The 22,003-nt window shown below is 43.4% G+C and overlaps 1 protein-coding gene across 2 annotated transcripts in view; it reads right to left on the reverse strand.

Annotated features, from left to right (window-relative positions):
- The window catches only part of mgat4a (alpha-1,3-mannosyl-glycoprotein 4-beta-N-acetylglucosaminyltransferase A), a 256,754-nt gene that overhangs the window by 14,820 nt on the left and 219,931 nt on the right, over positions 1 to 22,003 (reverse strand). Inside the window, exons 11-13 of one of the 2 annotated variants that reach the window (XM_055636545.1) lie at positions 18,652 to 18,845; positions 6,377 to 6,455; positions 5,224 to 5,494 (exon numbers count right to left, since the gene is read on the reverse strand). In XM_055636545.1, coding sequence (XP_055492520.1) covers positions 5,474 to 5,494; positions 6,377 to 6,455; positions 18,652 to 18,845 — 294 coding nt within the window. In that variant the 3' untranslated portion in view covers positions 5,224 to 5,473. Of the gene's footprint in view, positions 1 to 5,223; positions 5,495 to 6,376; positions 6,456 to 18,651; positions 18,846 to 22,003 lie in introns of those variants that run through there. The other variant, XM_055636544.1, reaches the window with a different exon arrangement.

Below are 22,003 nucleotides of genomic sequence, written 5' to 3' on the forward strand. Positions count from 1 at the left end.
ATGTGGATAACAGCTCATGAAACTAATTTACAGTGAGTTTCTGCAATCTTTTGAAAGATAACAACATAGTGGAATTGGACTCCATCCAGAAACACTGACCACATATCCAGAATGAATCATCCACCATCGTGTATCCCCACTAATGCCTCTGTTTGCTTTAATCGAATAATTCAGTTTTTATATACTTCCATACCATGTATATCCATGTACCTATTAAAAATCTGCCTCCACCATCTAATTTCACCAACTTTACCCATCTAATCCTTAAAGCTTTGCCATGAGACCGTGGCATTTTCACGCTGGGAAAAATGTTATGACTCTCCACTCAATTGATTCCTCTCATATTTTATATATTTTAAATCAGGTCCCCTCTCAATCTCTGACATTCCAGAGAAAATAAGCCAAGTTGGTCCAAACTTTTCTTACAGCTAATGCTTTCTAATCCAGACAGCATTCTGATAAATCCTTTCAGCAGCTTCTCTAAACCCCCCATCCTACAGTGAAATGACAAGAACTGCACAAAATACCCCAAATGCTGCCGCAGAGCAGAGTTTTATAAAGCTACAATGCGACTTCCTGACTTGCACTCAATGCCCTGACTGATGAAGACAAGCATACCATACACCTTTGTTACCCTCTAACTACTATGAGTTGCCACATTCAATGAACTATGGACTTGGGAGTCCAAGATCTTTCTGTACATCAACATGAACAAACTATAATGTACAGGTAGCCCTTCAGTAACTCGTGTTTGATTTATGAATTCTGCTATAAAGCATTTGACACTTTAGGATACTAGTTCTCAATTTAGGAAGATTTTTCTACTATAATGAACAGTCCTCATTATAACCATATAACCATATAACAATTACAGCACAGAAACAGGCCATCTCGACCCTTCTAGTCCGTGCCGAACACGTATTCTCCCCTAGTCCCATACACCTGCGTTCAGACCATAACCCTCCATACCTTTCCCATCCATATAACTATCCAATTTATTTTTAAATGATAAAAACGAACCTGCCTCCACCACCTTCACTGGAAGCTCATCAACACAGCCGCCACTCTCTGAGTAAAGAAGTTCCCCCTCATGTTACCCCTAAACTTCAGTCCCTTAATTCTCAAGTCATGTCCCCTTGTTTGAATCTTCCCTACTCTTAGTGGGAAAAGCTTATCCACGTCAACTCTGTCTATCCCTCTCATCATTTTAAAGACCTCTATCAAGTCCCCCCTTAATCTTCTGCGCTCCAACGAATAAAGCCCTAACTTGTTCAACCTTTCTCTGTAACTTAGTTGCTGAAACCCAGGCAACATTCTAGTAAATCTCCTCTGTACTCTCTCTATTTTGTTGTGCGACCAAAATTGTACACCATACTCCAAAATTGGCCTCACCAATGCCTTGTACAATTTTAACATTACATCCCAACTTCTATACTCAATGCTCTGATTTATAAAGGCCAGCACACCAAAAGCTTTCTTTACCACCCTATCTACATGAGATTCCACTTTCAGGGAACTGTGCACAGTTATTCCCAGATCCCTCTGTTCACCTGCATTCTTCAATTCCCTACCATTATTAGGAAGAAAAAGACATAACGTCATTAATAATAAGGAATGGCAATTAAAGCCCAAGTAACAATCAAAGGTTGCTGTCCATTGAACAGACAATGGCACTGAAATAAACTGCTGTTCATACAGTTGATGACATAACTGAAGCAAATCACAGCCTTTTTACAATATTGACTATTGACACAATTGAAATATACCTCCTGGAGTTTTGACAGAATTGTATCCCTGAATGTCCGTAAAGTGTTACAAAGGACAGAAATGTCAGAATGAAGATTAATCATATTGTTGGAAGATCATAAATAATAATTTAATTTTGATGATGATCCAGGAATGTGAGATTGCTTTGATAGAACGTGATAGAATATCACTCAGGAGATGGATCTTCTGAAAGTGGCGACATGTTAAAGGCCAGCCAAGGCAAGTTTGAATGTTTCAAAAAACATGCCAGCCTGCTTAATATTCAGCTTGCAAAAAGCAATAATGTGATGGCAGAGCATTTTTTGCTAAAGGAACTGAAATAAATCAAGGAGGAAAATGGCTTCATTTTTAGTTTAGTTTATTGTCACATCTACCCATGTGCAGTGAATAGCTTTGTTTTTTGTTGCATGCTATTGGGTCAGTGGAAAGACTATAAATGATTAGAACCAAGCCGTTCACAGTGTGCAGAAAAATGATAAAGGCAATAACTTTGTGCAAGCCCCTAAATGAGTGTTAAAATTGAATGAGATGTGCTTATTTGGAAGAGGATGCCTTAATACATGAAGGATGAGAAAACGGCCCCAGACAGTTAAAAATCACCTTGCTCTTATCGCTGGAGGTAATGTTTAGGGTGACTAAATTTAAACTCAATGCCACACCCCAGTCTTCCAGCTGCTCTAACAAAAAGTCTGCAAAAAACGGCAACACTCTTCCAAGATCATATCACATCATTTCTCTATCTATTCATTAGGACAACTGAGCATCGGTCCTTCGCACCAATGCACTCAGATAATATGCGGTACATGGCCGACAACATCAAGATAACATGCCACCATCATCTGAACAACTCACTTCATTGTGAATGGGGTTTAGCAACATCAGTGAGTATCTCCACTTCTGGCTTTAGGTTGAAGGAAGGTCATTGATGAAGCTGATGGGTCCAAGGACAGCGTTTTACCGAACTCCTATAATTATGTCCGGGGATGACGGACCTCAAACAATCTTCTTTTGTGTGACGTATGATTTCACCAAACGGAATATCTTCGTGACCTACGTGGGTTTTCTCAGAGATCTTCGGTTTCCACCCACACTCAAAGACGTACGGGCATGTAGGTTAATTGGCTTGGTATAAATGTAAATTATCCCTAGTGTATGTAGAAAAGTGTTAGTGTGCGGGGATTGTTGGTTGGAGTGGACACAGTGGGCCGAAGGGCCAGCTTGCACGCTGCATCTCTAAAAACAATTTAAGATTAAAAAAAACTGGACCTTACCTCCACACACATGTACAGGGTAAGGCATCTTGCCAGAGATATTAGTTTTCTTCTGAAATGTTAACTAAAGCCAGCTTAACACCCTCAGCTAATGAAAATACGTATCTTGAAAGCCTTCCAAGGAAAATCCTGGGATTTTGGTGTGCAGTCAACTTTTATCCTTATAGAAGCACTTTCAAAATGTAATACTTATGGTTATATGCTGTTGTTGTGTGTGGGATTTTGCGGCCTATTTAACATAGAAACAGGCCCTTTAGCCCACCTAGTCCACGCTTACCATCAATCATCCATTCTCACTAGTTCTATGTAAAGGGCCTGTCCCACTTACACAACTTTTTTGGCGACTGCCGGCCCCCGTCATAGGTCGTTGCAGGTCGCCAAAAACGTTCAACATGTTTAGAAAATCCAGCGGCGACCAGAACAAGGTACGACTCTTTGGGCGACTACTCACGACCAAACAGGCTTCACCCCGCGACATGTCACCAGGGTGTCGCCTGTATGGTCGTGAGTCGTCTCCTCCAAAGAGTCGTTGTGTCTTTCTGGTCGTCGCTGAATTTTCAACACGTTGAAAATTTTCGGCGACCTGCAACAACCTATGACGGGTGCCGGCAGTCGCCGAAAAAGTTGCTTAAGTGGGACAGGCCCTTTATCCTACTTTCTCACCCACTCCCCACACATTTGGGGCGATTTTACAGAGGTCGATTAAAGTAGGCACCCACATGTCTTTGGGATAAACCCAAAGCACCCGGGGGAAACCCACGCAGCCACTGGGAGAATGTGCAAACACCACACAGACAGCACCTGATGTCAGGACCGAACCCATGTCTCTGGCGCGGTGAGGAAGCAGGACTACCAACTGCGCCACTACGCCCCCCAATGCATGTTCCAATTAATGCATTGGCCATACCATTTCTCCGTGTTACAACAGTCTTTAATAGTACAAAATGGATTGTGAAATGCTTTCAGAATTCCAGAGATCGCAAAGACCATGGGCGGAAATCCCGGGGGGGCCAGGGGGGACACGTCCCCCCTCTGTTTTGAGAGGAGGGGTACGATCCCACCCATTTTTTGTAATCCGGATTTTAAAACCCGGTGAAATCTCCACTTTCAGCGAGACAATGGGGGTGGGACTGATGATCGAGGGCGCCGAGTGGACGACAGAGAGACGTCGGTCAACAGGCAATGGGGGCGGGACATGATGCTTCAGCGTGATGATTGGAGGAGGGAGGAGTAGGGGAGATGGGACTGGTGAGTGTGTGGTGATAGAGCGTGGTGATTGGAGGAGGGAGACGTGCCAAAACACTCTCGGCACAGACCTGCGCCTCATCTGCAGCCGGGATCGATCCCAGCCGGGTCTCAGGTGCCCTCCCCCCCCCCCCTCCCGGGGGGGGCCAGAGACATCGGGTGTCAGATGGGAGTTGTACCCCCAGGCCCACAGCCAGCGCAGAGAAGCAGCGCTAAACCCAACTCAACACTGCCTGTCCCACCAGGTTAACCTACAGCCCTGCCTGGTCTTGCGGGAAATATGGCCCAGGTTTACAGCCAGCACGGAAAAGCAGCGCCGGTGTCCCATCAGTCCAGGCAGGGCTGTAGGTTAACCCGGCGAGACAGGCAGAGTTGAGCCACATTTAGCGCTGGATTGAGCCTCCGTAGCCTCTCGCGCGTGTGTGTGAGTGTGCGTATGCGCGCGTGGCCGCCAAGAAATTGTGTCCCCCCTGTCCCCTGGTCCCATCCATATTTTGATAGTGATATCCGAGCCTGGCAAAGACCCCATGTAAATTCTATTTGCTTTCCATGCTGTCTTGTTAAGATTCCTCTATTTCCCCTCCAGTTCACTCTGTTCTCTGACTAACTTTATTATTCTGTGTCTGAATCATGGTCATGACTGCTGCTCAAATACCATCAGTCAGAAAAGGAAAATGTTTGTTGTTTCCCAACAAGACTATCAGAGCATTTTCTGAAAAATCAATATGGACAACACCAGTCTGGCCCATTAGTTGCTTCTTCAAAAAAGCACTTACCATTGTCATGCACAAACACGCTGGCCGTCCTTGATGAGCCAGTGCTTCTGTAGCTGCATCAAGCTATTACCGGCATGGTATTAGGCTAATCATTGCAGATGGTTATTTTGTTTTCAAAAAACAATTCAATCACAAGATGTTCACTGGCAAGGTCAACATTTATTTTCAAACCCGACTGCTCCCGAGGCAAATTTAGAGAGCAGTTAAGAGCCAACAACATTGGTAAAGATATGTAGTAAATTACAAGTCAGATTTGGGAAAGGGCATGTCCTACTTTCGACCCAAAACGTCACCCATTCCTTCTCTCCAGAGATGCTGCTTGACCCGCTGCGTTACTCCAGCTTTTTGTGTCTATCTTCTAGTACAGAAGATAGACACAAAAAGCGGAAGTAACTCAGCTCCAAGTCCAATGTTCTATGTCCGATGTTCTATATCCTACGGATATAGAGAGATAGTTTAGTCAACATCAGGGTCAGCGAGCCAGATCCAGCTTAATCAAGTCAAGTCAAGTCAAGTTTATTTGTCACATACACATACGAGATGTGCAGTGAAATGAAAGTGGCAATGCTCGCAGACTTTTGTGTAAAAGACAAACAACAAAACAACCAAACAAATTATAAACACAATCATAACACACATATTCTTTTACATAGTAAATAATGGAAGGAAAAAATGTTCTGTAGAGTTAGTCCCTGGTGAGATAGGCGTTTACAGTCCGAATTGCCTCTGGGAAGAAACTCCTTCTCAACCTCTCCGTTCTCACCGCATGGCAACGGAGGCGTTTGCCTGACCGTAGCAGCTGGAACAGTCCGTTGCAGGGGTGGAAGGGGTCTCCCATGATTTTGTTTGCTCTGGAGTTGCACCTCCTGTTCTATAGTTCCTGCAGGGGGGTGAGTGAAGTTCCCATAGTGCGTTCGGCCGAACGCACTACTCTCTGCAGAGCCTTCTTGTCCTTGGCAGAGCAATTCCCAAACCAGATGGTAATGTTCCCTGACAAGATGCTTTCCACCGCCGCTGCGTAGAAGCACTGGAGGATCCTCGGAGAATCCATCCATTAATGCGTAAAAAAAGGCTAATTCATTGAAATGGAGGTGAGAGTCCTGGGAGCATTTACTGATCGAGGCCACACTACTATTGTCATAGTAAATTGAGCAATCAGACCATGAAAAGAATGCAAGGGAGCCCATTTCAACCCTCTATATCTTTAGCATAGATTAAATAATCTTGTACTATTGACTATTCATTCACTTTTTTTAAATCGGGGAGCTCTTTTTAAACAAAAATATAATAATGCGTAAAAATGTAGAAGTTCCTCACCTTGTAAGGCAAAACCTCAACACTTGTATTCACCAGCAGGTCCGCTGGATGCTCTGTGTTCCCAGTGTGAAACAAGTATCTGAAAGCACGACAATAAATACAGGGATTAAAATAGCTCACGTCACCCATCCCTAGATTACCAGTTACCATTAATAAAACCTTCGGACTATTGTTTTCACATTGGCAGATTTAGAACCATTTCATGAAAATAGTCGACGGATTTCCAGATGCAATTTACCAAACAATAAAAATATTAATATTAGAATCGTGCGTATGAAAAAGAGTTGGACTTTGTCAGCCGAGGTTAATGGCTCTAAATGTGAACAGATGAAGATAAAATACAGAACAGGAGAACACGAGACAGGCCCATCAGTCCATGATGTCAGTATTGAACATAGTTTCAAAAGATTATTACCAAGTTAAACTATTCTCCTCTGCCTGCATTCCTTGCATATCCTTGTGCCTATCTAAAAGCCTTTTAAATGCTACTATCATATCTGTTTCCACCACCATTCCGAGCAATGCACTGAAACATAGAAACATAGAAATAGAGAGGCAGGTTTTTCCCACATAGAGTGCAGTGAACCCTCCTGCTACCCGATACCAAACAACAGAACGACACAAACTTGCAGAAGAAATAAACCGGCAAAAAGCATCTAGAAACATAGAAACATAGAAAATAGGTGCATGAGTAGGCCATTCGGCCCTTCGAGCCTGCACCGCCATTCAATATGATCATGGCTGATCATCCAACTCAGTATCCTGTACCTGCCTTCTCTCCATACCCCCTGATCCCTTTAGCCACAAGGGCCACATCTAACTCCCTCTTAAATATATAGGAAGGCACCCATCAGTAAAAAACTCTTGCCCTGGACATCATCTTTAAACTTTACCCTCTCACCTTAAAACTCTCCACTCTATGAAACCAATTATGACCGTCTACCCTAAGTAAGTAAGTAAGTAAGTAAGTATGTAAGTAAGTAAGTAAGTTTATTGGCCAAATATTCACATACAAGGAATTTGCCTTGGTGCTTTTATCAAGTCTCCCCTCAGCCTCCGATACTCCAGAGAAAATAATCCAAGTTTGTCCAAATTCTCCTTATATAGTTAATACCCTCTAATTCAGTCTGCATTCTGGTAAACCTGTTCCACTCCCTCTCCCAAACTCCCTCAATCACCCTCATAGAAATGCAGTCAATTTTCCAATCCTTAACGAGAACTTTCCAAAATTAAGAGGGCGTTGGAAGATAATTAAAGAGCCTGCAGTCTTTACACTTACTCCTTTTAAAACCCCAGAATGGAAAGTATCAGAGGCTGGGGATTTGCACTCATTATATAGTGCCATTATTTTGTTCATTACCGTTATTTTTGATTAGTTTAATTTTGATAATGATATGTCCCAAGTGATGTATTAATTCCTGATGGGATGTCTGAGTGTTCCATTGCTGTAAGTACTGATCTAAACAATTATTTAACACATGTAAAACACAAAGTGCTGGAGGAACCCAGAGGGTCAGGCAGCATCTGGGGAGGGAATGGACAGGTGACTTTTTGGGTCGGGACCCTTCTTCAGACTGATAGGAATAGGGGCGGGGGGGGAGGGGAAGTGAATACTGGAAGAGAGGTGAGAGCAGGACAAATCCTGGTAGGTTATAGATGGATACATGTGAGGGAAGGGGGAGTGTGATTGGCAGATGGGTGAAGAAGGGGGGGGGGGGGGGGGGGGGAGAACAAAGGAGGGCCTTGCATGGGGGAAACCATCGAGAACTAAGGGGGGACCACAAATGGAATGTTTTGAAAATGGTTTGCGTAATGGAGTACTTTGTAACTTGTTGGCGCCCTTTTGGTGGCCACTCTTTGCATACCTTGCGAAACACAGAATATCACTGTGACTTGTCACATGTGACAACAAGGTATCATTCTTTCAATTAAGTGACAAAGCTAGAAACGAATAGGAGAGATCAAATGGTTGTCAGAGAAGGAGAGGAGAGGAGGAGTGAAGTGTGAAACCAGAGGGAGCGATGTGGATGAAAGGGTGATAAAAGCCGAAGGGAAGGATGTGGGGGAAAGGGGGTGGGGCACAAAAGGGAAATGGACTTGGGGATGGGAGGTGAGCAAACAGGACAATGAATGGCAAGTGATAGGTGGAAACAGGTGGGGGTTTGACTGACCAAACCCCAAAGGTGAAAAGGGGACAAGAGGGTGTCAGATAAGAGGAAGAGGAGGACTGCAATGTAAAGCCAGAGGGGGGATGTGGGAGGGAGTTTGCTTGCCCCACCTCTCTTTGCCACTTTTCTCCCCCTTACGCCAAACAGTCTTAGGAAGTGTCCCGACCCGAAATATCATCAGTCTGTCTATTCCCTCCCCAGATGCTGCCTGACCCACTGACTTCCTCCAGCACGTTGTGTTTTCTCCAAGACTCCAGCGTCCACACTTTCTTTTGTCTCCAATTATCTAACAAGCTTGCCTTCACGGGCTGAAGCAGTGAGTAGGAGAGTTGGGAACTCACGGTGCTGTTGTACAAAAAATATTAGATTGTACTTAACATATTTCGTGCAGATCTGGTTGCCGTACAAGAGGAATAATGTGGTAACGGTAAGCAGGGTCACAAAAGATTCACGAGGATTTTGTCTGGTGTGTAAGGCTGGAGTTAGTGATTGTGCAGGCTGCATTTATTCTAAATGGAATGTAAGCTGCTGAGGTTCCCGTATAGAGGTTTTACAGAATGACGAGGGGATAGATAGTCAGAATCGTTTTCCTGACTGAACGAGCAGTCTGGAACTAGAAGGAACAAGCTTAAGTGAGGGGAAAATGTAAAGGAGATCTGAGAGGCAGGTTTTTCCCACATGCAGTGCAGTGAACCCTCCTGCTACCCGATACCAAACAACAGAACGACACAAACTTGCAGAAGAAATAAACCAGCAAAAAACATCTAGAAACATAGAAACATACAAAATAGGTGCAGGAGTAGGCCATTCGGCCCTTCGAGCCTGCACCGCCATTCAATATGATCATGGCTGATCATCCAACTCAGTATCCAGTACCTGCCTTCTCCCCATACCCCCTGATCCTTTTAGCCACAAGGGCCACATCTAACACCCTCTTAAATATAGCCAATGAACTGGCCTCAACTATCTTCCGTGGCAGAGAGTTCCAGAGATTCACCACCCCTATGTTTTTCTCATCTCGGTCCTAAAGGATTTCCCCCTTATCCTTAAGCTGTGACCCCTTGTCCTGGACTTCCCCAACATCGGGAACAATCTTCCTGCATCTAGCCTGTCCAACCCCTTAAGAATTTTGTAGGTTTCTATAAGATCCCTCCTCAATCTCCTAAATTCTAGCGAGTACAAGCCGAGTCTATCCAGTCTTTCTACATATGAAAGTCCTGACATCCCAGCAGTGGCGTAGGGTGGGTTTTGAGCGCCCGGGGCAGTTTAAAGTTTTGCGCCTCCTAATTAGTGGGGGGGGGGGGGGGAGAAGGGAAGAGAAGGGAAGGGGAAAGGGGAAAGGGGAAGGGGAAAGGGGAAGGAACACGTTTTTGGTCTCTTCCTTCGGGGGATGCGACTTCTTTTGTCGTATCCCCCGTCTCCGCCTGCGCCGAGGCCTAATGGCGGAGCTAGCGGCCTCGGAGCTGGGGCACAGCGACAGCGGTGGCCCAGCCTCGGAGCCAGGACGGCAGCGGCAGCGGCTGGGACGGCGGCAGCAGCAGCAACAGCGGCGGCCTGGCCTCGGAGTTGGGACAACGGCGACCAGAACTCGGAGCTGGTCAGGCCTCTGTAGAAGCAAGCCCCGGGCTGTTTTTACACTCACAGCTCCAGGTAACCCCTCCTCGCTCCAACGGCTCCCCGGGCCTCTTAACTTTATTAAAAAATTTTATCCAACAATTTTTTTGCGCACCTAAACATTTAGCGCCCGGGGCAACCGCCCCTCTGGCCCCCCCCCCCCCCCCCACGCTACGCCACTGCATCCCAGCAATCAGTCTGGTGAACCTTCTCTGTACTCCCTCTATGGCATCTATTACCAGACTTTTAATAGTCCACGAATTAGCAATAAATTATATTCTTTCTTTACAGTAATTATAGTGTACAAGTGCAGGGAAATGTTTTTTTTTGTATCAGCATTGTATTTTATTTATGGCAAACCTTATGTGTAAAATTGCTTCGCAGCATTTAAATTGGACCATCTCAAACCTGTTCATCTACAGCAATGAGTCACTCTGCAGCTCAGTGGGTTTCCAGTCAACCACATTATTTTGGATTGTAAATTTCACTGGAAACATTTTAATGTCGTCAGCTTTCAACATTTGTATCTCTCCATTACTTCAAAGGGACGTTGAGAAAACATGCATCTTCTTTTCTCCTTTTACCAAGAAAGTTAAATATTTAATCTTTTTGTGCAAAGTGATAAGGTAATCAATAAATTGGCCACAGAACGGATTTATACCCAAAGTCACATTTATACACAGTAATCTAAACCTTGAAAATGCTGTAAACTTGAACCAAAAAAACCCCAGAAAATGCTGGAAATTCTTGACTGCTGCTAATTCTGTTTCTCTCTCTGCCCATGCTGCTCGACTTATTAAGTATTTCCAGTAAGTCTCCAATTATAAAAAATTGGATGACAAATACAATTGTGTCATGGGGGGAATAGGAATGATAAGGCTTTTCAGGAGTTAGAATCTAACATGTTTCAGACCTGCAATAACAAAGTTATTTTCCCTCAGAATTTTTGAAAATAAAGATCTTTTCAATAGTAGTACATTTTTCTTTACTGCAAGCTCAAAATCACAAAGGCTGTGTGGTTCTTGGTTTCTTGATCCTCCAAAATATTCCAAATGGAATTAAAACTGGAGGTGGATGGTACATTGTGTAGATTAGTTTAGTTTAGAGATACAGCGTGGAAACCGGCCCTTTGGCCCGACGAGTCTGCACTGACCAGCGATCACTCGTGCACTAGTTCTACTCCTACACACTTGGGACATTTTTACAGAAGCAATTTAACCTACAAATCTGCTCACCTTTTAGAGTGTGGCATGAAACCAGAGCACCTGGAGAAAACCTACGTGGTTGCAGGGAGAACATACAAACTCCGTAAACGGGTCCTTTTCACAATGGCAGGCAGTGACTAGTGGGGTACCCCAAGGCTCAGTACTGGGACCCCAGCTATTTACAATATATATTAATGATCTGGATGAGGGAATTGAAGGTAATATCTCCAAGTTTGCGGATGACACTAAGCTGGGGGGCAGTGTTAGCTGTGAGGAGGATGCTAGGAGACTGCAGGGTGACTTGGATAGGCTGGGTGAGTGGGCAAATGTTTGGCAGATGCAGTATAATGTGGATAAATGTGAGGTTATCCATTTTGGTGACAAAAACAGAAAAGCAGACTATTATCTAAATGGTAGCCGATTGGGAAAGGGGGAGATGCAGCGAGACCTGGGTGTCATGGTACACCAGTCATTGAAGGTAGGCATGCAGGTGCAGCAGGCAGTAAAGAAAGCGAATGGTATGTTAGCTTTCATTGCAAAAGGATTTGAGTATAGGAGCAGAGAGGTTCTACTGCAGTTGTACAGAGTCTTGGTGAGACCACACCTGGAGTATTGCGTACAGTTTTGGTCTCCAAATCTGAGGAAGGACATTATTGCCATATTGGGAGTGCAGAGACGGTTCACCAGACTGATTCCTGGGATGTCAGGACTGTCTTATGAAGAAAGGCTGGATAGACTTGGTTTATACTCTCTAGAATTTAGAAGATTGAGAGGGGATCTTATAGAAACGTACAAAATTCTTAAGGGGTTGGACAGGCTAGATGCAGGAAGATTGTTCCCGATGTTAGGGAAGTCCAGGACAAGGGGTCACAGCTTAAGGATAAAGGGGAAATCCTTTAAAACCGAGATGAGAAGAACTTTTTTCACACAGAGAGTGGTGAATCTCTGGAATTCTCTGCCACAGAGGGTAGTTGAGGCCAGTTCATTGGCTATATTTAAGAGGGAGTTAGATGTGGCCCTTGTGGCTAAGGGGATCAGGGGGTATGGAGAGAATGCAGGTACGGGATACTGAGTTGGATGATCAGCCATGATCATATTGAATGGCGGTGCAGGCTCGAAGGGCCGAATGGCCTACTCCTGCACCTAATTTCTATGTTTCTATGTAATCAGCACCCGTAGTCAGGATCGAACCCGGGTCTCTGGCGCTGCCCCACTGTGCCACCCTAATTTTGTATCATTGCACAAGTGTCTAAAGAAGCGATTACATGAACATTTTTTATGACCTCCCATGTGTCTAATTACTGTGGGGAGGTTACATGCAAACAGTATTCCCCCCCCCCCCCAATACCATACCATTTAAATCTGACAGCTTTTTTTTCTTCTTGTTAATTTCTAAAGTAACTTTTGTGCAGTTCTCTAATTCCCGATGGAAATCACTCTGGAACCACTTTGGTCTAGGTAATACAAATAATATTCCCTAACTCATTACTCGTGTTATATACAGTTTATGTTGTGGAAACATGACTTACAGCAGATCTACCCATATTTTGTTGCACCCCTTTTTCTGGCACTTTCAGAATTTGCCACTAGATGGCAGCGCCTGACAATGTCTGATAGAACGCATGCCTCGACTGCTTTTCTCCTCTGTCTCCCTACTAAAAACAGCACACTGCAATTACAGTAAAATTGGCCAAAGACAAACATTGCAAGCACTATAATAAAGATAAAAGGAATTGAGTGAAGAGACTAAAGGCCCAAGCACTATAATAAAAGTAAAAGGAGTTCAGTAGAGAACTTCATTGATTGATGTGTGCGAGTGTTGCCATTTAGTAATACATTAGAACAAACCACCTTTTACGTCAAATTAAACAGTGCCAATCGGATAAGGCAGACTTGAAGTATTTCTCATGCCCATTTCTTGGCTCGAGTCAGAAGTCCAAATAATTAGGATAACTGTGCTCCAAAATCCTCAAGAAATCCCTATAAATCTCCCACTAGAATCTAGGTCACAAATTTCACATCTCATGTTCTAGCTCCACATTCAAATTTTCTATACCAAGAAGGTAAAAAAAACGGCCAACAAAACATTTTACCATCAGAACAGACTGCGGAGAAATTCACAAAGACATTGGGGTTTTTTTCTGGCAGAACAGTTTGCATTATCACCCCCCCCCCCCCCCCCCCACAAAGACAAGAAAGAAATCCTTATTTTGGTGAAGAACATAGCCCAGGAGATTCATCACTCATGCCTTGCCTCAATGATCAAGGACAAATGTAAAATATTAACATGGCTTGCTGTGGGCGATGTGAGGTGGATGGTTTCCACTGCAAGCTGAGCGGTTCCAGAACTTGGCAAATGAAGGCACAACTTGTGAAATAGTTTCTACGTATTTTGAGCTCTGACCCGATCTTACACCCGGTACCTCTTGCAACACTGAGTCTCTATTCCTTGGAGTGCAGGAGGATGAGGGGTGATCTTATAGACGTGTATAAAATCATGAGAGGAATAGATCGGGTAGATGCACAGAATCTCTTGCCTAGAGTATGGGAATGGAGGACTAGAGGACATAGGTTGAAGGTGAAGGGGAAAATATTTAATTGGAATCCGAGGGGTAACTTTTTTCACACAAAGGGTGGTGGGTGTATGGAACAAGCTGCCAGACGAGGTCGTTGAAACATAGAAACATAGAAAATAGGTGCAGGAGTAGGCCATTCGGCCCTTCGAGCCTGCACCGCCATTCAATATGATCATGGCTGATCATCCAACTCAGTATCCTGTACCTGCCTTCTCTCCATACCCCCTGATCCCCTTAGCCACAAGGGCCACATCTAACTCCCTCTTAAATATAGCCAATGAACTGGCCTCAACTACCTTCTGTGGCAGAAATTCCACAGATTCACCACTCTCTGTGTGTGAAAAATGTTTTTCTCATCTCGATCCTAAAAGATTTCCCCCTTATCCTTAAACTGTGACCCCTTGTTCTGGACTTCCCCAACATCGGGAACAATCTTCCTGCATCTAGCCTGTCCAACCCCTTAAGAATTTTGTAAGTTTCTATAAGATCCCCCCTCAATCTTCTAAATTCTAGTGAGTATTTTAGTAGAGTGTTAAATTTGTTCATGATATATGTATTTTTATTTCTATTTATTTTTAATGCACACTGAATGGACACTGGTTGAGCAATGTTTTTTTGTTTCCTCTGGGTATGTGAATACTCAGGAAATGACAATAAAGATATACAATACAATACAATACAAGCCGAGTCTATCCAGTCTTTCTTCATATGAAAGTCCTGACATCCCAGGAATCAGTCCGGTGAACCTTCTCTGTACTCCCTCTGCAGCAAGAGACTGGGATTGTCCCAACATTTAAGAAATAGTTAGACAGATACATGGATAGGACATGTTTGGAGGGATATGGACTAAGCGCAGGCAGGTGGGACTAGTGTAGTTGGGACAGGTTGGCAGGATTGGGCAAGTTGGGCCTGTTTCCACACGGTATAATTCTAGTGGCAAAGAGGTCATTATATATGGCTCTCCACTTCATAATGTAAACTTGAAGAATACATTTTCCAATGTGACTTGGTTATATAAAAGTTGTTTTGGAATTGTATGAGCAATCATATTGACAGAGATAAATAAACCCAACAAAACCAACATTGCGATGCTTCAAAAGGCTCTCATTATTCAGGAGTAGTGCCTGGCAGACAGCTGAAGAGATTGCAAAAATATTTCTCATTTATCTTTTGCAGAGTCTGATTCACAATATCGTATTAAAAACAGTCTAGGATAAGTAAACATTATCTTCTCGTACATCTTAATAGAGTGACATGTAGAGTTATCTATGTGGGGATGTGTTTTTTTTTAAATTATATATATCCAAATTTAGATATAGGAAGCTGCTTCAATATTACAGACCAAAATATATCAGTGGGATAGAAGTTAAAAAAAACAAATAACAACACGTTAGAACATGTGATGTCTGTTGCAGGAAAACAAGATCAGAGACAGAAAGATGACTCCTCTATCTTAGTCCAGCAGTAAGCCTGTTCCTTGCAGCTCCCTCTCTAAACGACATGGCCTTCTGGAGTTAACTATAGTGTGTGAAGTGTGAATAGAAAGGTCATGGAGTTCAGAGAGGAAGCTGCGGAGAACGAGTTAAACATGGCTTACAACGGGACAACGAATGAAGGGTCGCCTTTCCAAACCCAGCCAATGTAGCCTCTCATCCTTGTTTCGAGATCTATTTGAGGAACTATTCTTTCTCATATCCAACGAGGCTGGCATTCTTTTTCACTCTGCCTTTGCAACTAACAGAAGGTCTTAATTGCACTTTGTTCTCTACATGTTGTCGACGTTTTGGACTTTAACCTCTCAGATGATTGTAGGGGAACTTTACTGCGGCTTTTAAGATTATCCGGAGTATTGATAAGAGATTTGTGATAAGAAGCGCAAATCTAAGGCTCACTGGTACAATTTGCATCCCAATAAATCCAATTCACTTGAAATCTCTTTATTTTGTGGCTCCAACATTTTATCTCATTAGTTAATTGAAAAACTGAAGCAATTCCTATTGATATATATTTGATGGGAAACTGGAGTACAGAAACATTTATAGGAGAGACTTGTTAAAAGGTGTAAACATCATTGGACCAAATGACTCATTCTGCACAATAACATTCTACGTAATGATAATACAAAATAACCAAAAAGCAACAAAAAACAACTCTGCTAGAAATCAGAAATAAATAGAGAAACAGCTGGAGAAACTTCACAAGTCACACAGCATCTGCAGAAAGGGAAAGAGAGTTAGTGTTTCATCCGATGACCTCTCTCCATAGATGCTGCCTGACCTGCTGAGTATCTCCAGCGTTTTCTTCGACTTTAGAAATACAGTGCGTAAACAGAGTCCACGCTGACTGACAATCACCCCGTGCATGAGCACTATCCTACACGCTAGGGGCAATTTTACAGCCTGCCAAAGCCAATTAACCTACAAACCTGTTACTCTTTGTAATGTGAGAGGAAACCGAAGCACCCGGAGAAAATCCATGCGGTCACGGGAAGATCGGGCAAACTCCGTACAGACAGCACCCGTTGTGAGGATCGAACCTGGGTCTTTGGTGCTGTAAGGCAGCAACTCTACCGCTGTGCCACCGTGACGCCCTTCTGTTTTTATTAAGGGACAGAAGTTTAGGGGTAATATGAGGGGTATTGGACAGATAGCACAATGGGCTAAGAGTTCGGCTGGCGACCGGAAGGTAGCCGGTTCAAATCCCGCTTGGAGTGCATACTGTCGTTGTGTCCTTGGGCAAGACACTTCACCCACCTTTGCCTGTAATGGAATGTTACGGCGGCAGGCGCGGGCACACCGCGACGCCCTGTGTCTCCCTTTCAAGGGAGATGCTAAAAATGCATTTCGTTGTCTCTGTACTGTACACTGACAATGACAATAAATTGAATCATTTCATTTCATTTCAACTTCTTTACTCAGAGAGTGGTAGCGGTGTGGAATGAGCTTCCAGTGGAAGTGGTGGAGGCAGGTTCATTGGTATCATTTAAAAATAAATTGGATAGGCATATGGATGAGAAGGGAATGGAGGGTTATGGTATGAGTGCAGGCAGGTGGAACTAAGGGGAAAAAAAATTTGTTCGGCACGGACTTGTAGGGCCGAGATGGCCTGTTTCCGTGCTGTAATTGTTATATGGTTATATGGTTATATTACTCATTTTAGTCAATGATAGCTCGGGGGACTGCAGTTACACAAGGCCCTTTATTTAGCCTTTTGGAATTTAGCACACATGGTTTTGTTTGGTTTCAGTTCTTAAACTCAGGCAGCATCTGTGGAGGGAATGAACGGATGATGTCTTGGGGTCAGGACTGTTCTTCAGACTGGAAGGAGGGATATGGACCATGTGCAGGCAGATGCGCAGTTTATATTAGCATTATGGAATCACAGGCGATGGGTTGAAGGGCCTGTACCCGTGCTGTACTGTTGTATACCTGTGTTCCATGGTTGAGATAAATTCGAAAGCTCATTCATTATATTTACATTGCAGTATCTTGATCTTCATAATATATAAACTCTACCTTCGTATTCTAGTGCAACCAAGACAACTTTTAAATTATTTCTCTTGGTTTCAATTTCCTTCTTCCCAGTCCCACCTAACTTGACATTATAAGAACATTAAGGAAAAATACTTTCTAACTAAACTTTGGTGTTCTAGTAGGAAGACATTGGACATTTTACATTGTTGTCAATTGTCCGTATTTCAAGGTGTTTTTAGTTATTTTTTAAATCTTTTTTGAACTGTGGTGAATAGATATGTGTCTGATTATCAGGGTCATTTGGGATGTGCTGAAAATCTTTGGACTGGAGCCACACTGTGATGGGAGTACCCTGCCTACGGCCTAGTCACTTCTCAGAGGACTCTCCATTTTGCGGGATGCTCCTCGGGTGTGAAGGGCCAGCTTCTGCAATGGGAAAGACCCCGACAAGTACAGGCAGAGCCCAGGAACAGAACAACCTGGCCTAATAGAAAGATCACATAACTGATGAAATGTTAACATTTTTTCTGTACCATTGCTGGGATGGTAATGTTATGGTAATCCTGGGATGTAATGTTAAAATTGTACAAGGCATTGGTGAGACCAAATCTGGAGTATGGTGTACAATTTTGGTCGTCCAATTATAGGAAGGATGTCAACATAATAGAGAGAGTACAGAGGAGATTTACTAGAATGTTGCCTGGGTTTGAACAACTAAGTTACAGAGAAAGGTTGAATAAGTTAGGTCTTTATTCTCTGGAGCGCAGAAGGTTAAGGGGGGACTTGATAGAGGTCTTTAAAATGATGAGAGGGATAGACAGAGTTGATGTGGACAAACTTTTCCCTTTGAGAATAGGGAAGATTCAAACAAGAGGACATGACTTCAGAATTAAAGGACAGAAGTTTAGGGGTAACATGAGGGGGAACTTCTTTACTCAGAGAGTGGTAGCGGTGTGGAATGAGCTTCCAGTGGAAGTGGTGGAGGCAGGTTCGTTGGTATCATTTAAAAATAAATTGGATAGGCATATGGATGAGAAGGGAATGGAGGGTTATGGTATGAGTGCAGGCAGGTGGGACTAAGGGAAAAAAAGTTGTTCGGCACGGACTTGTAGGGCCGAGATGGCCTGTTTCCGTGCTGTAATTGTTATATGGTTATATGGTTATTGCATCCTACTTAGGGAGACGAAAATCACCAAGGCTGCTAACAGAAAGCTCTATAATCGTAAAATGGTGACTCACCTATCTATGTTCAATGGTTTGTCAAATTTGAAGAGGATATAGTCACCAGCGACAGGTGTGATGCCCCAGAAGAAGTCCTCTCCCAGGTACGCTTTATCCAACGTATGTCCTTGGTAAACTTTCAGCGAGGTCGTAACCTCTGCCGCCGGATTGACGTGCATTTTGTGAAGTAAAGGCTTCATGAAATCTTTATCCTACGGAGAGAACCCCCCGCCACCAACAATAGTGAAGTTAGAAAACAATCAAAAGCACGATACATATGACATTTACATGGGGAATACCTTGCCACAGAAGGCTGTGGAGACCAAGTCAGTGGATATTTTAAAGGCAGAGATTGATAGATTCTTCATTAGTACGGGGTGTCAGGGACTATGGAGAGAAGGCAGGAAGATGGGATTAGGAGGGAGAAATAGATCAGCCGTGGTGGAGTGGACTTGATGGGCCGAATGGCCTAATTGTGCCTCTATCACTAATGATCTTATGATATGTGCTGTGCAACAACTGGTCACTTCAATTTCATTATGATTATTATAATGCACATGATACTCTCAATGCCTTGTAATCGTATCTTTGGACCAGTGGCAGACCAGTTTTTCTCTGGAATAAATAAAGTTGTATTGCATTGTATCAAAAAAGTAGGTTTGCAATATATAAAAACTAAAAACACTTTTCCTGAATTTTTATGCTTAACATTTTAAAGATTCCTTAACTTTTGCAAACTCATGCTATTTCACGACAGTTCTAATCTACCCAAGCATTACAAATAATGTTCTTGATGATCGATTGGAAAATGTCTACACTGAGAGGAACGAGGGCCAGTGGGACATTGCAAAATGGCAAACATCAAGGAGAGGATGCCAATCTCAGGCGGTTTATCATTAACTGAGCCACAATCTATTGATTTTTGGAATTTGTTCTCTGTGCTTTTGCTCGGCCTTTTCAAGTTCTGTATTTACAGTCACGGTCACCCACTATGGGTCGACAAACAAGGCCGATCGGCAGTGGAGGAGTTCATAACTTTAATGTTTGACATCAGCAAATGTACTGAAGAATAAATAATGGTCTGGCTTTCCATTTTGGGTGAGCATTTCAACCATTCAGATAGGGTCAAAGAGCATGGAAACATGCCCTTCGGCCCAACTTGTCTATGCCTACCCACATGCCCCATCTAAGCTAGTCCCATTTGCCCGCGTTTACTTTTAAACCTATCATAAAGATATAAACCTTGACCCAACTGAAAGCCTTGACCCAACAATCTCCATTTACCGTCTGATTTTTTTCTGCCTCGTGTGTTAAATATATTACCCTGAGGAGTGCCAACCATCTAATAACCTTGCCAAAGTGCCAAGCAAGGAGAATGGGGTTGGGAGGGTGAGCGAGATCCGCCAGGATTGAATGGTGGAGTAGACTTGATGGGCCGAATGGCCTAATTCTGCTCTTATGACTTATGGAATGATGAAGAGTCGCAGAGTGTATGGGTGTCTCACCGATGTAAAGGAGGCCACACCGAATGCAGTAGATAAGGTTCGAGGATTTACTGAGAATGCAAAGATCACCAGCAATGGGTTGAGGATAATTCCAGAGGAACACCAGCATGAAGAACCAGCAGCTGCATTGATGGAAAAGCGGCCACTACAAAGGTAGTCTATCAACAGGCTTCATGGTGCCACAAAGAGCAGAGGCGAGGAGCCAACTTGGGAACTTCACTTCATTATTTTAACAATCAGGAGTAAATATGAAATTGTCAGAATATTTTGAACAGAGGGAAATAGGCATGTGGATTTTTGTACGGCAATGGCACATTTTCTTCCTCCTGTTCATAGTTTAATTAAGTTTAAACTATATTTACATAACTGGATTCACAACATAGTTAAAAATGGACCACATTCAAGGTCAGTCTTTTTGATGAGACTAAATGTCATGTTTATTTTACACTAATCTGGCAGAACAAGTGAAGCATGATAACTAATACTTCCCAAACTATACAAGACAGTGCAATGATGAAGTGCTTGGACAGGCTGGTCATGGCGCACATTGACTCCAGCCTCCCAGACAGCCTTGATCAATGGCAATTCGCCACCAGCCACAACAGTTCCAGACAGACGCCTGCTCCCTGGCGCCACACTCATTCCTGGCACATCTGGATAACAAAACATCTGCTGTAGTGGCCATTTGGCCTGTTTTGCATTTCATTGATGATGGCGTGTGTCTTTAAATTTTAGACTGCCCGTTATATTGTGGGTGGGATTCATGACGTGTTTTTGGGCGTGTTTGGAGCTTAGATGCTTGCGCAGAAGTCTAGTTTTTAGATTAGTTTGGAGAGACAATGGAGAAGGTCAATCCTTCGACCATGTCAGTGTTACGGAGACACGAGGAGTTTTCCTAATGTCTAAAGTAATAAACTGGAGTTCGAAGAAGATTGTAGTAACGAGTCGGAAGAAACTTAGATGTATCTCACTGTTTTCTATCAATAATAAAGCATTTATTCATCAAAAGACTGTTTGAAGCCGTATCTGAGAAGAAGCTCTGAAGGTCTCTGTGAGTGAGCTTGCATGTGTTTAGAAGACACCCCCTTCATCCATTCTCATCCAAATAGCGGCTAGGGTGCTAATTACACGAACGATATGAAAATCTGCTGCTACATCTGCGTCAGGCTCCTATTTATTGACAATAGCTCTGTCTTCAATATCACAATTCCAACCTGAATCATAGAGAATCATGGAGTCAGAGAGTCTTACAGCGTGGAAACAGGCCCTTCAGCCCAACTTACCCACACCGGCCAACATGCCCCATCTACACTAGTCCCACCTGCCTGTTTTTGGTCCATATCCCTCTAAACCTGTCCTATCCATGTCCCTGCATAAATGTTTCTTAAACGTTGCTATCATCTACAAATCCTTGGATCTAGGAGGACTCAGCACATTGCTCTGCAACTGGATCCGTCACTTCCTGACCCATATACGGCCATCAGTAAGGATAGGCAACAAAATATCCGCCACGATAATTTGCAACACCAGTGTATCACAGGGCTGTGTTCTCGGCACCCGGAACGTCACCCATTCCTTCTCTCCAGAGATGCTGCCTGTCCCGCTGAGTTACTCCAGCTTTTTGCATCTATCTTCACTGTGTTTCCCAACTCCATATACAAGTTTACAAATGACGCCACCATATTGGGCCAGATCTCACACAATGACAAGTATAGATGGATGGTTTAATAGTATGATGCGAATTCAACTAACTCTCCCCTCCCCTCCCAACGTCAGCAAAATGAAGGAGCAGGTCTTCGACGGCAGGGAGCAAGGTAGTGTTACACTCCCCAGTCTCAATCAATGGTGCTGAAGTGGAAATGGTT

Source organism: Leucoraja erinacea, chromosome 6 (genome assembly GCF_028641065.1).
Source record: "Leucoraja erinacea ecotype New England chromosome 6, Leri_hhj_1, whole genome shotgun sequence".
NCBI classification, from domain to species: domain Eukaryota; kingdom Metazoa; phylum Chordata; class Chondrichthyes; order Rajiformes; family Rajidae; genus Leucoraja; species Leucoraja erinaceus.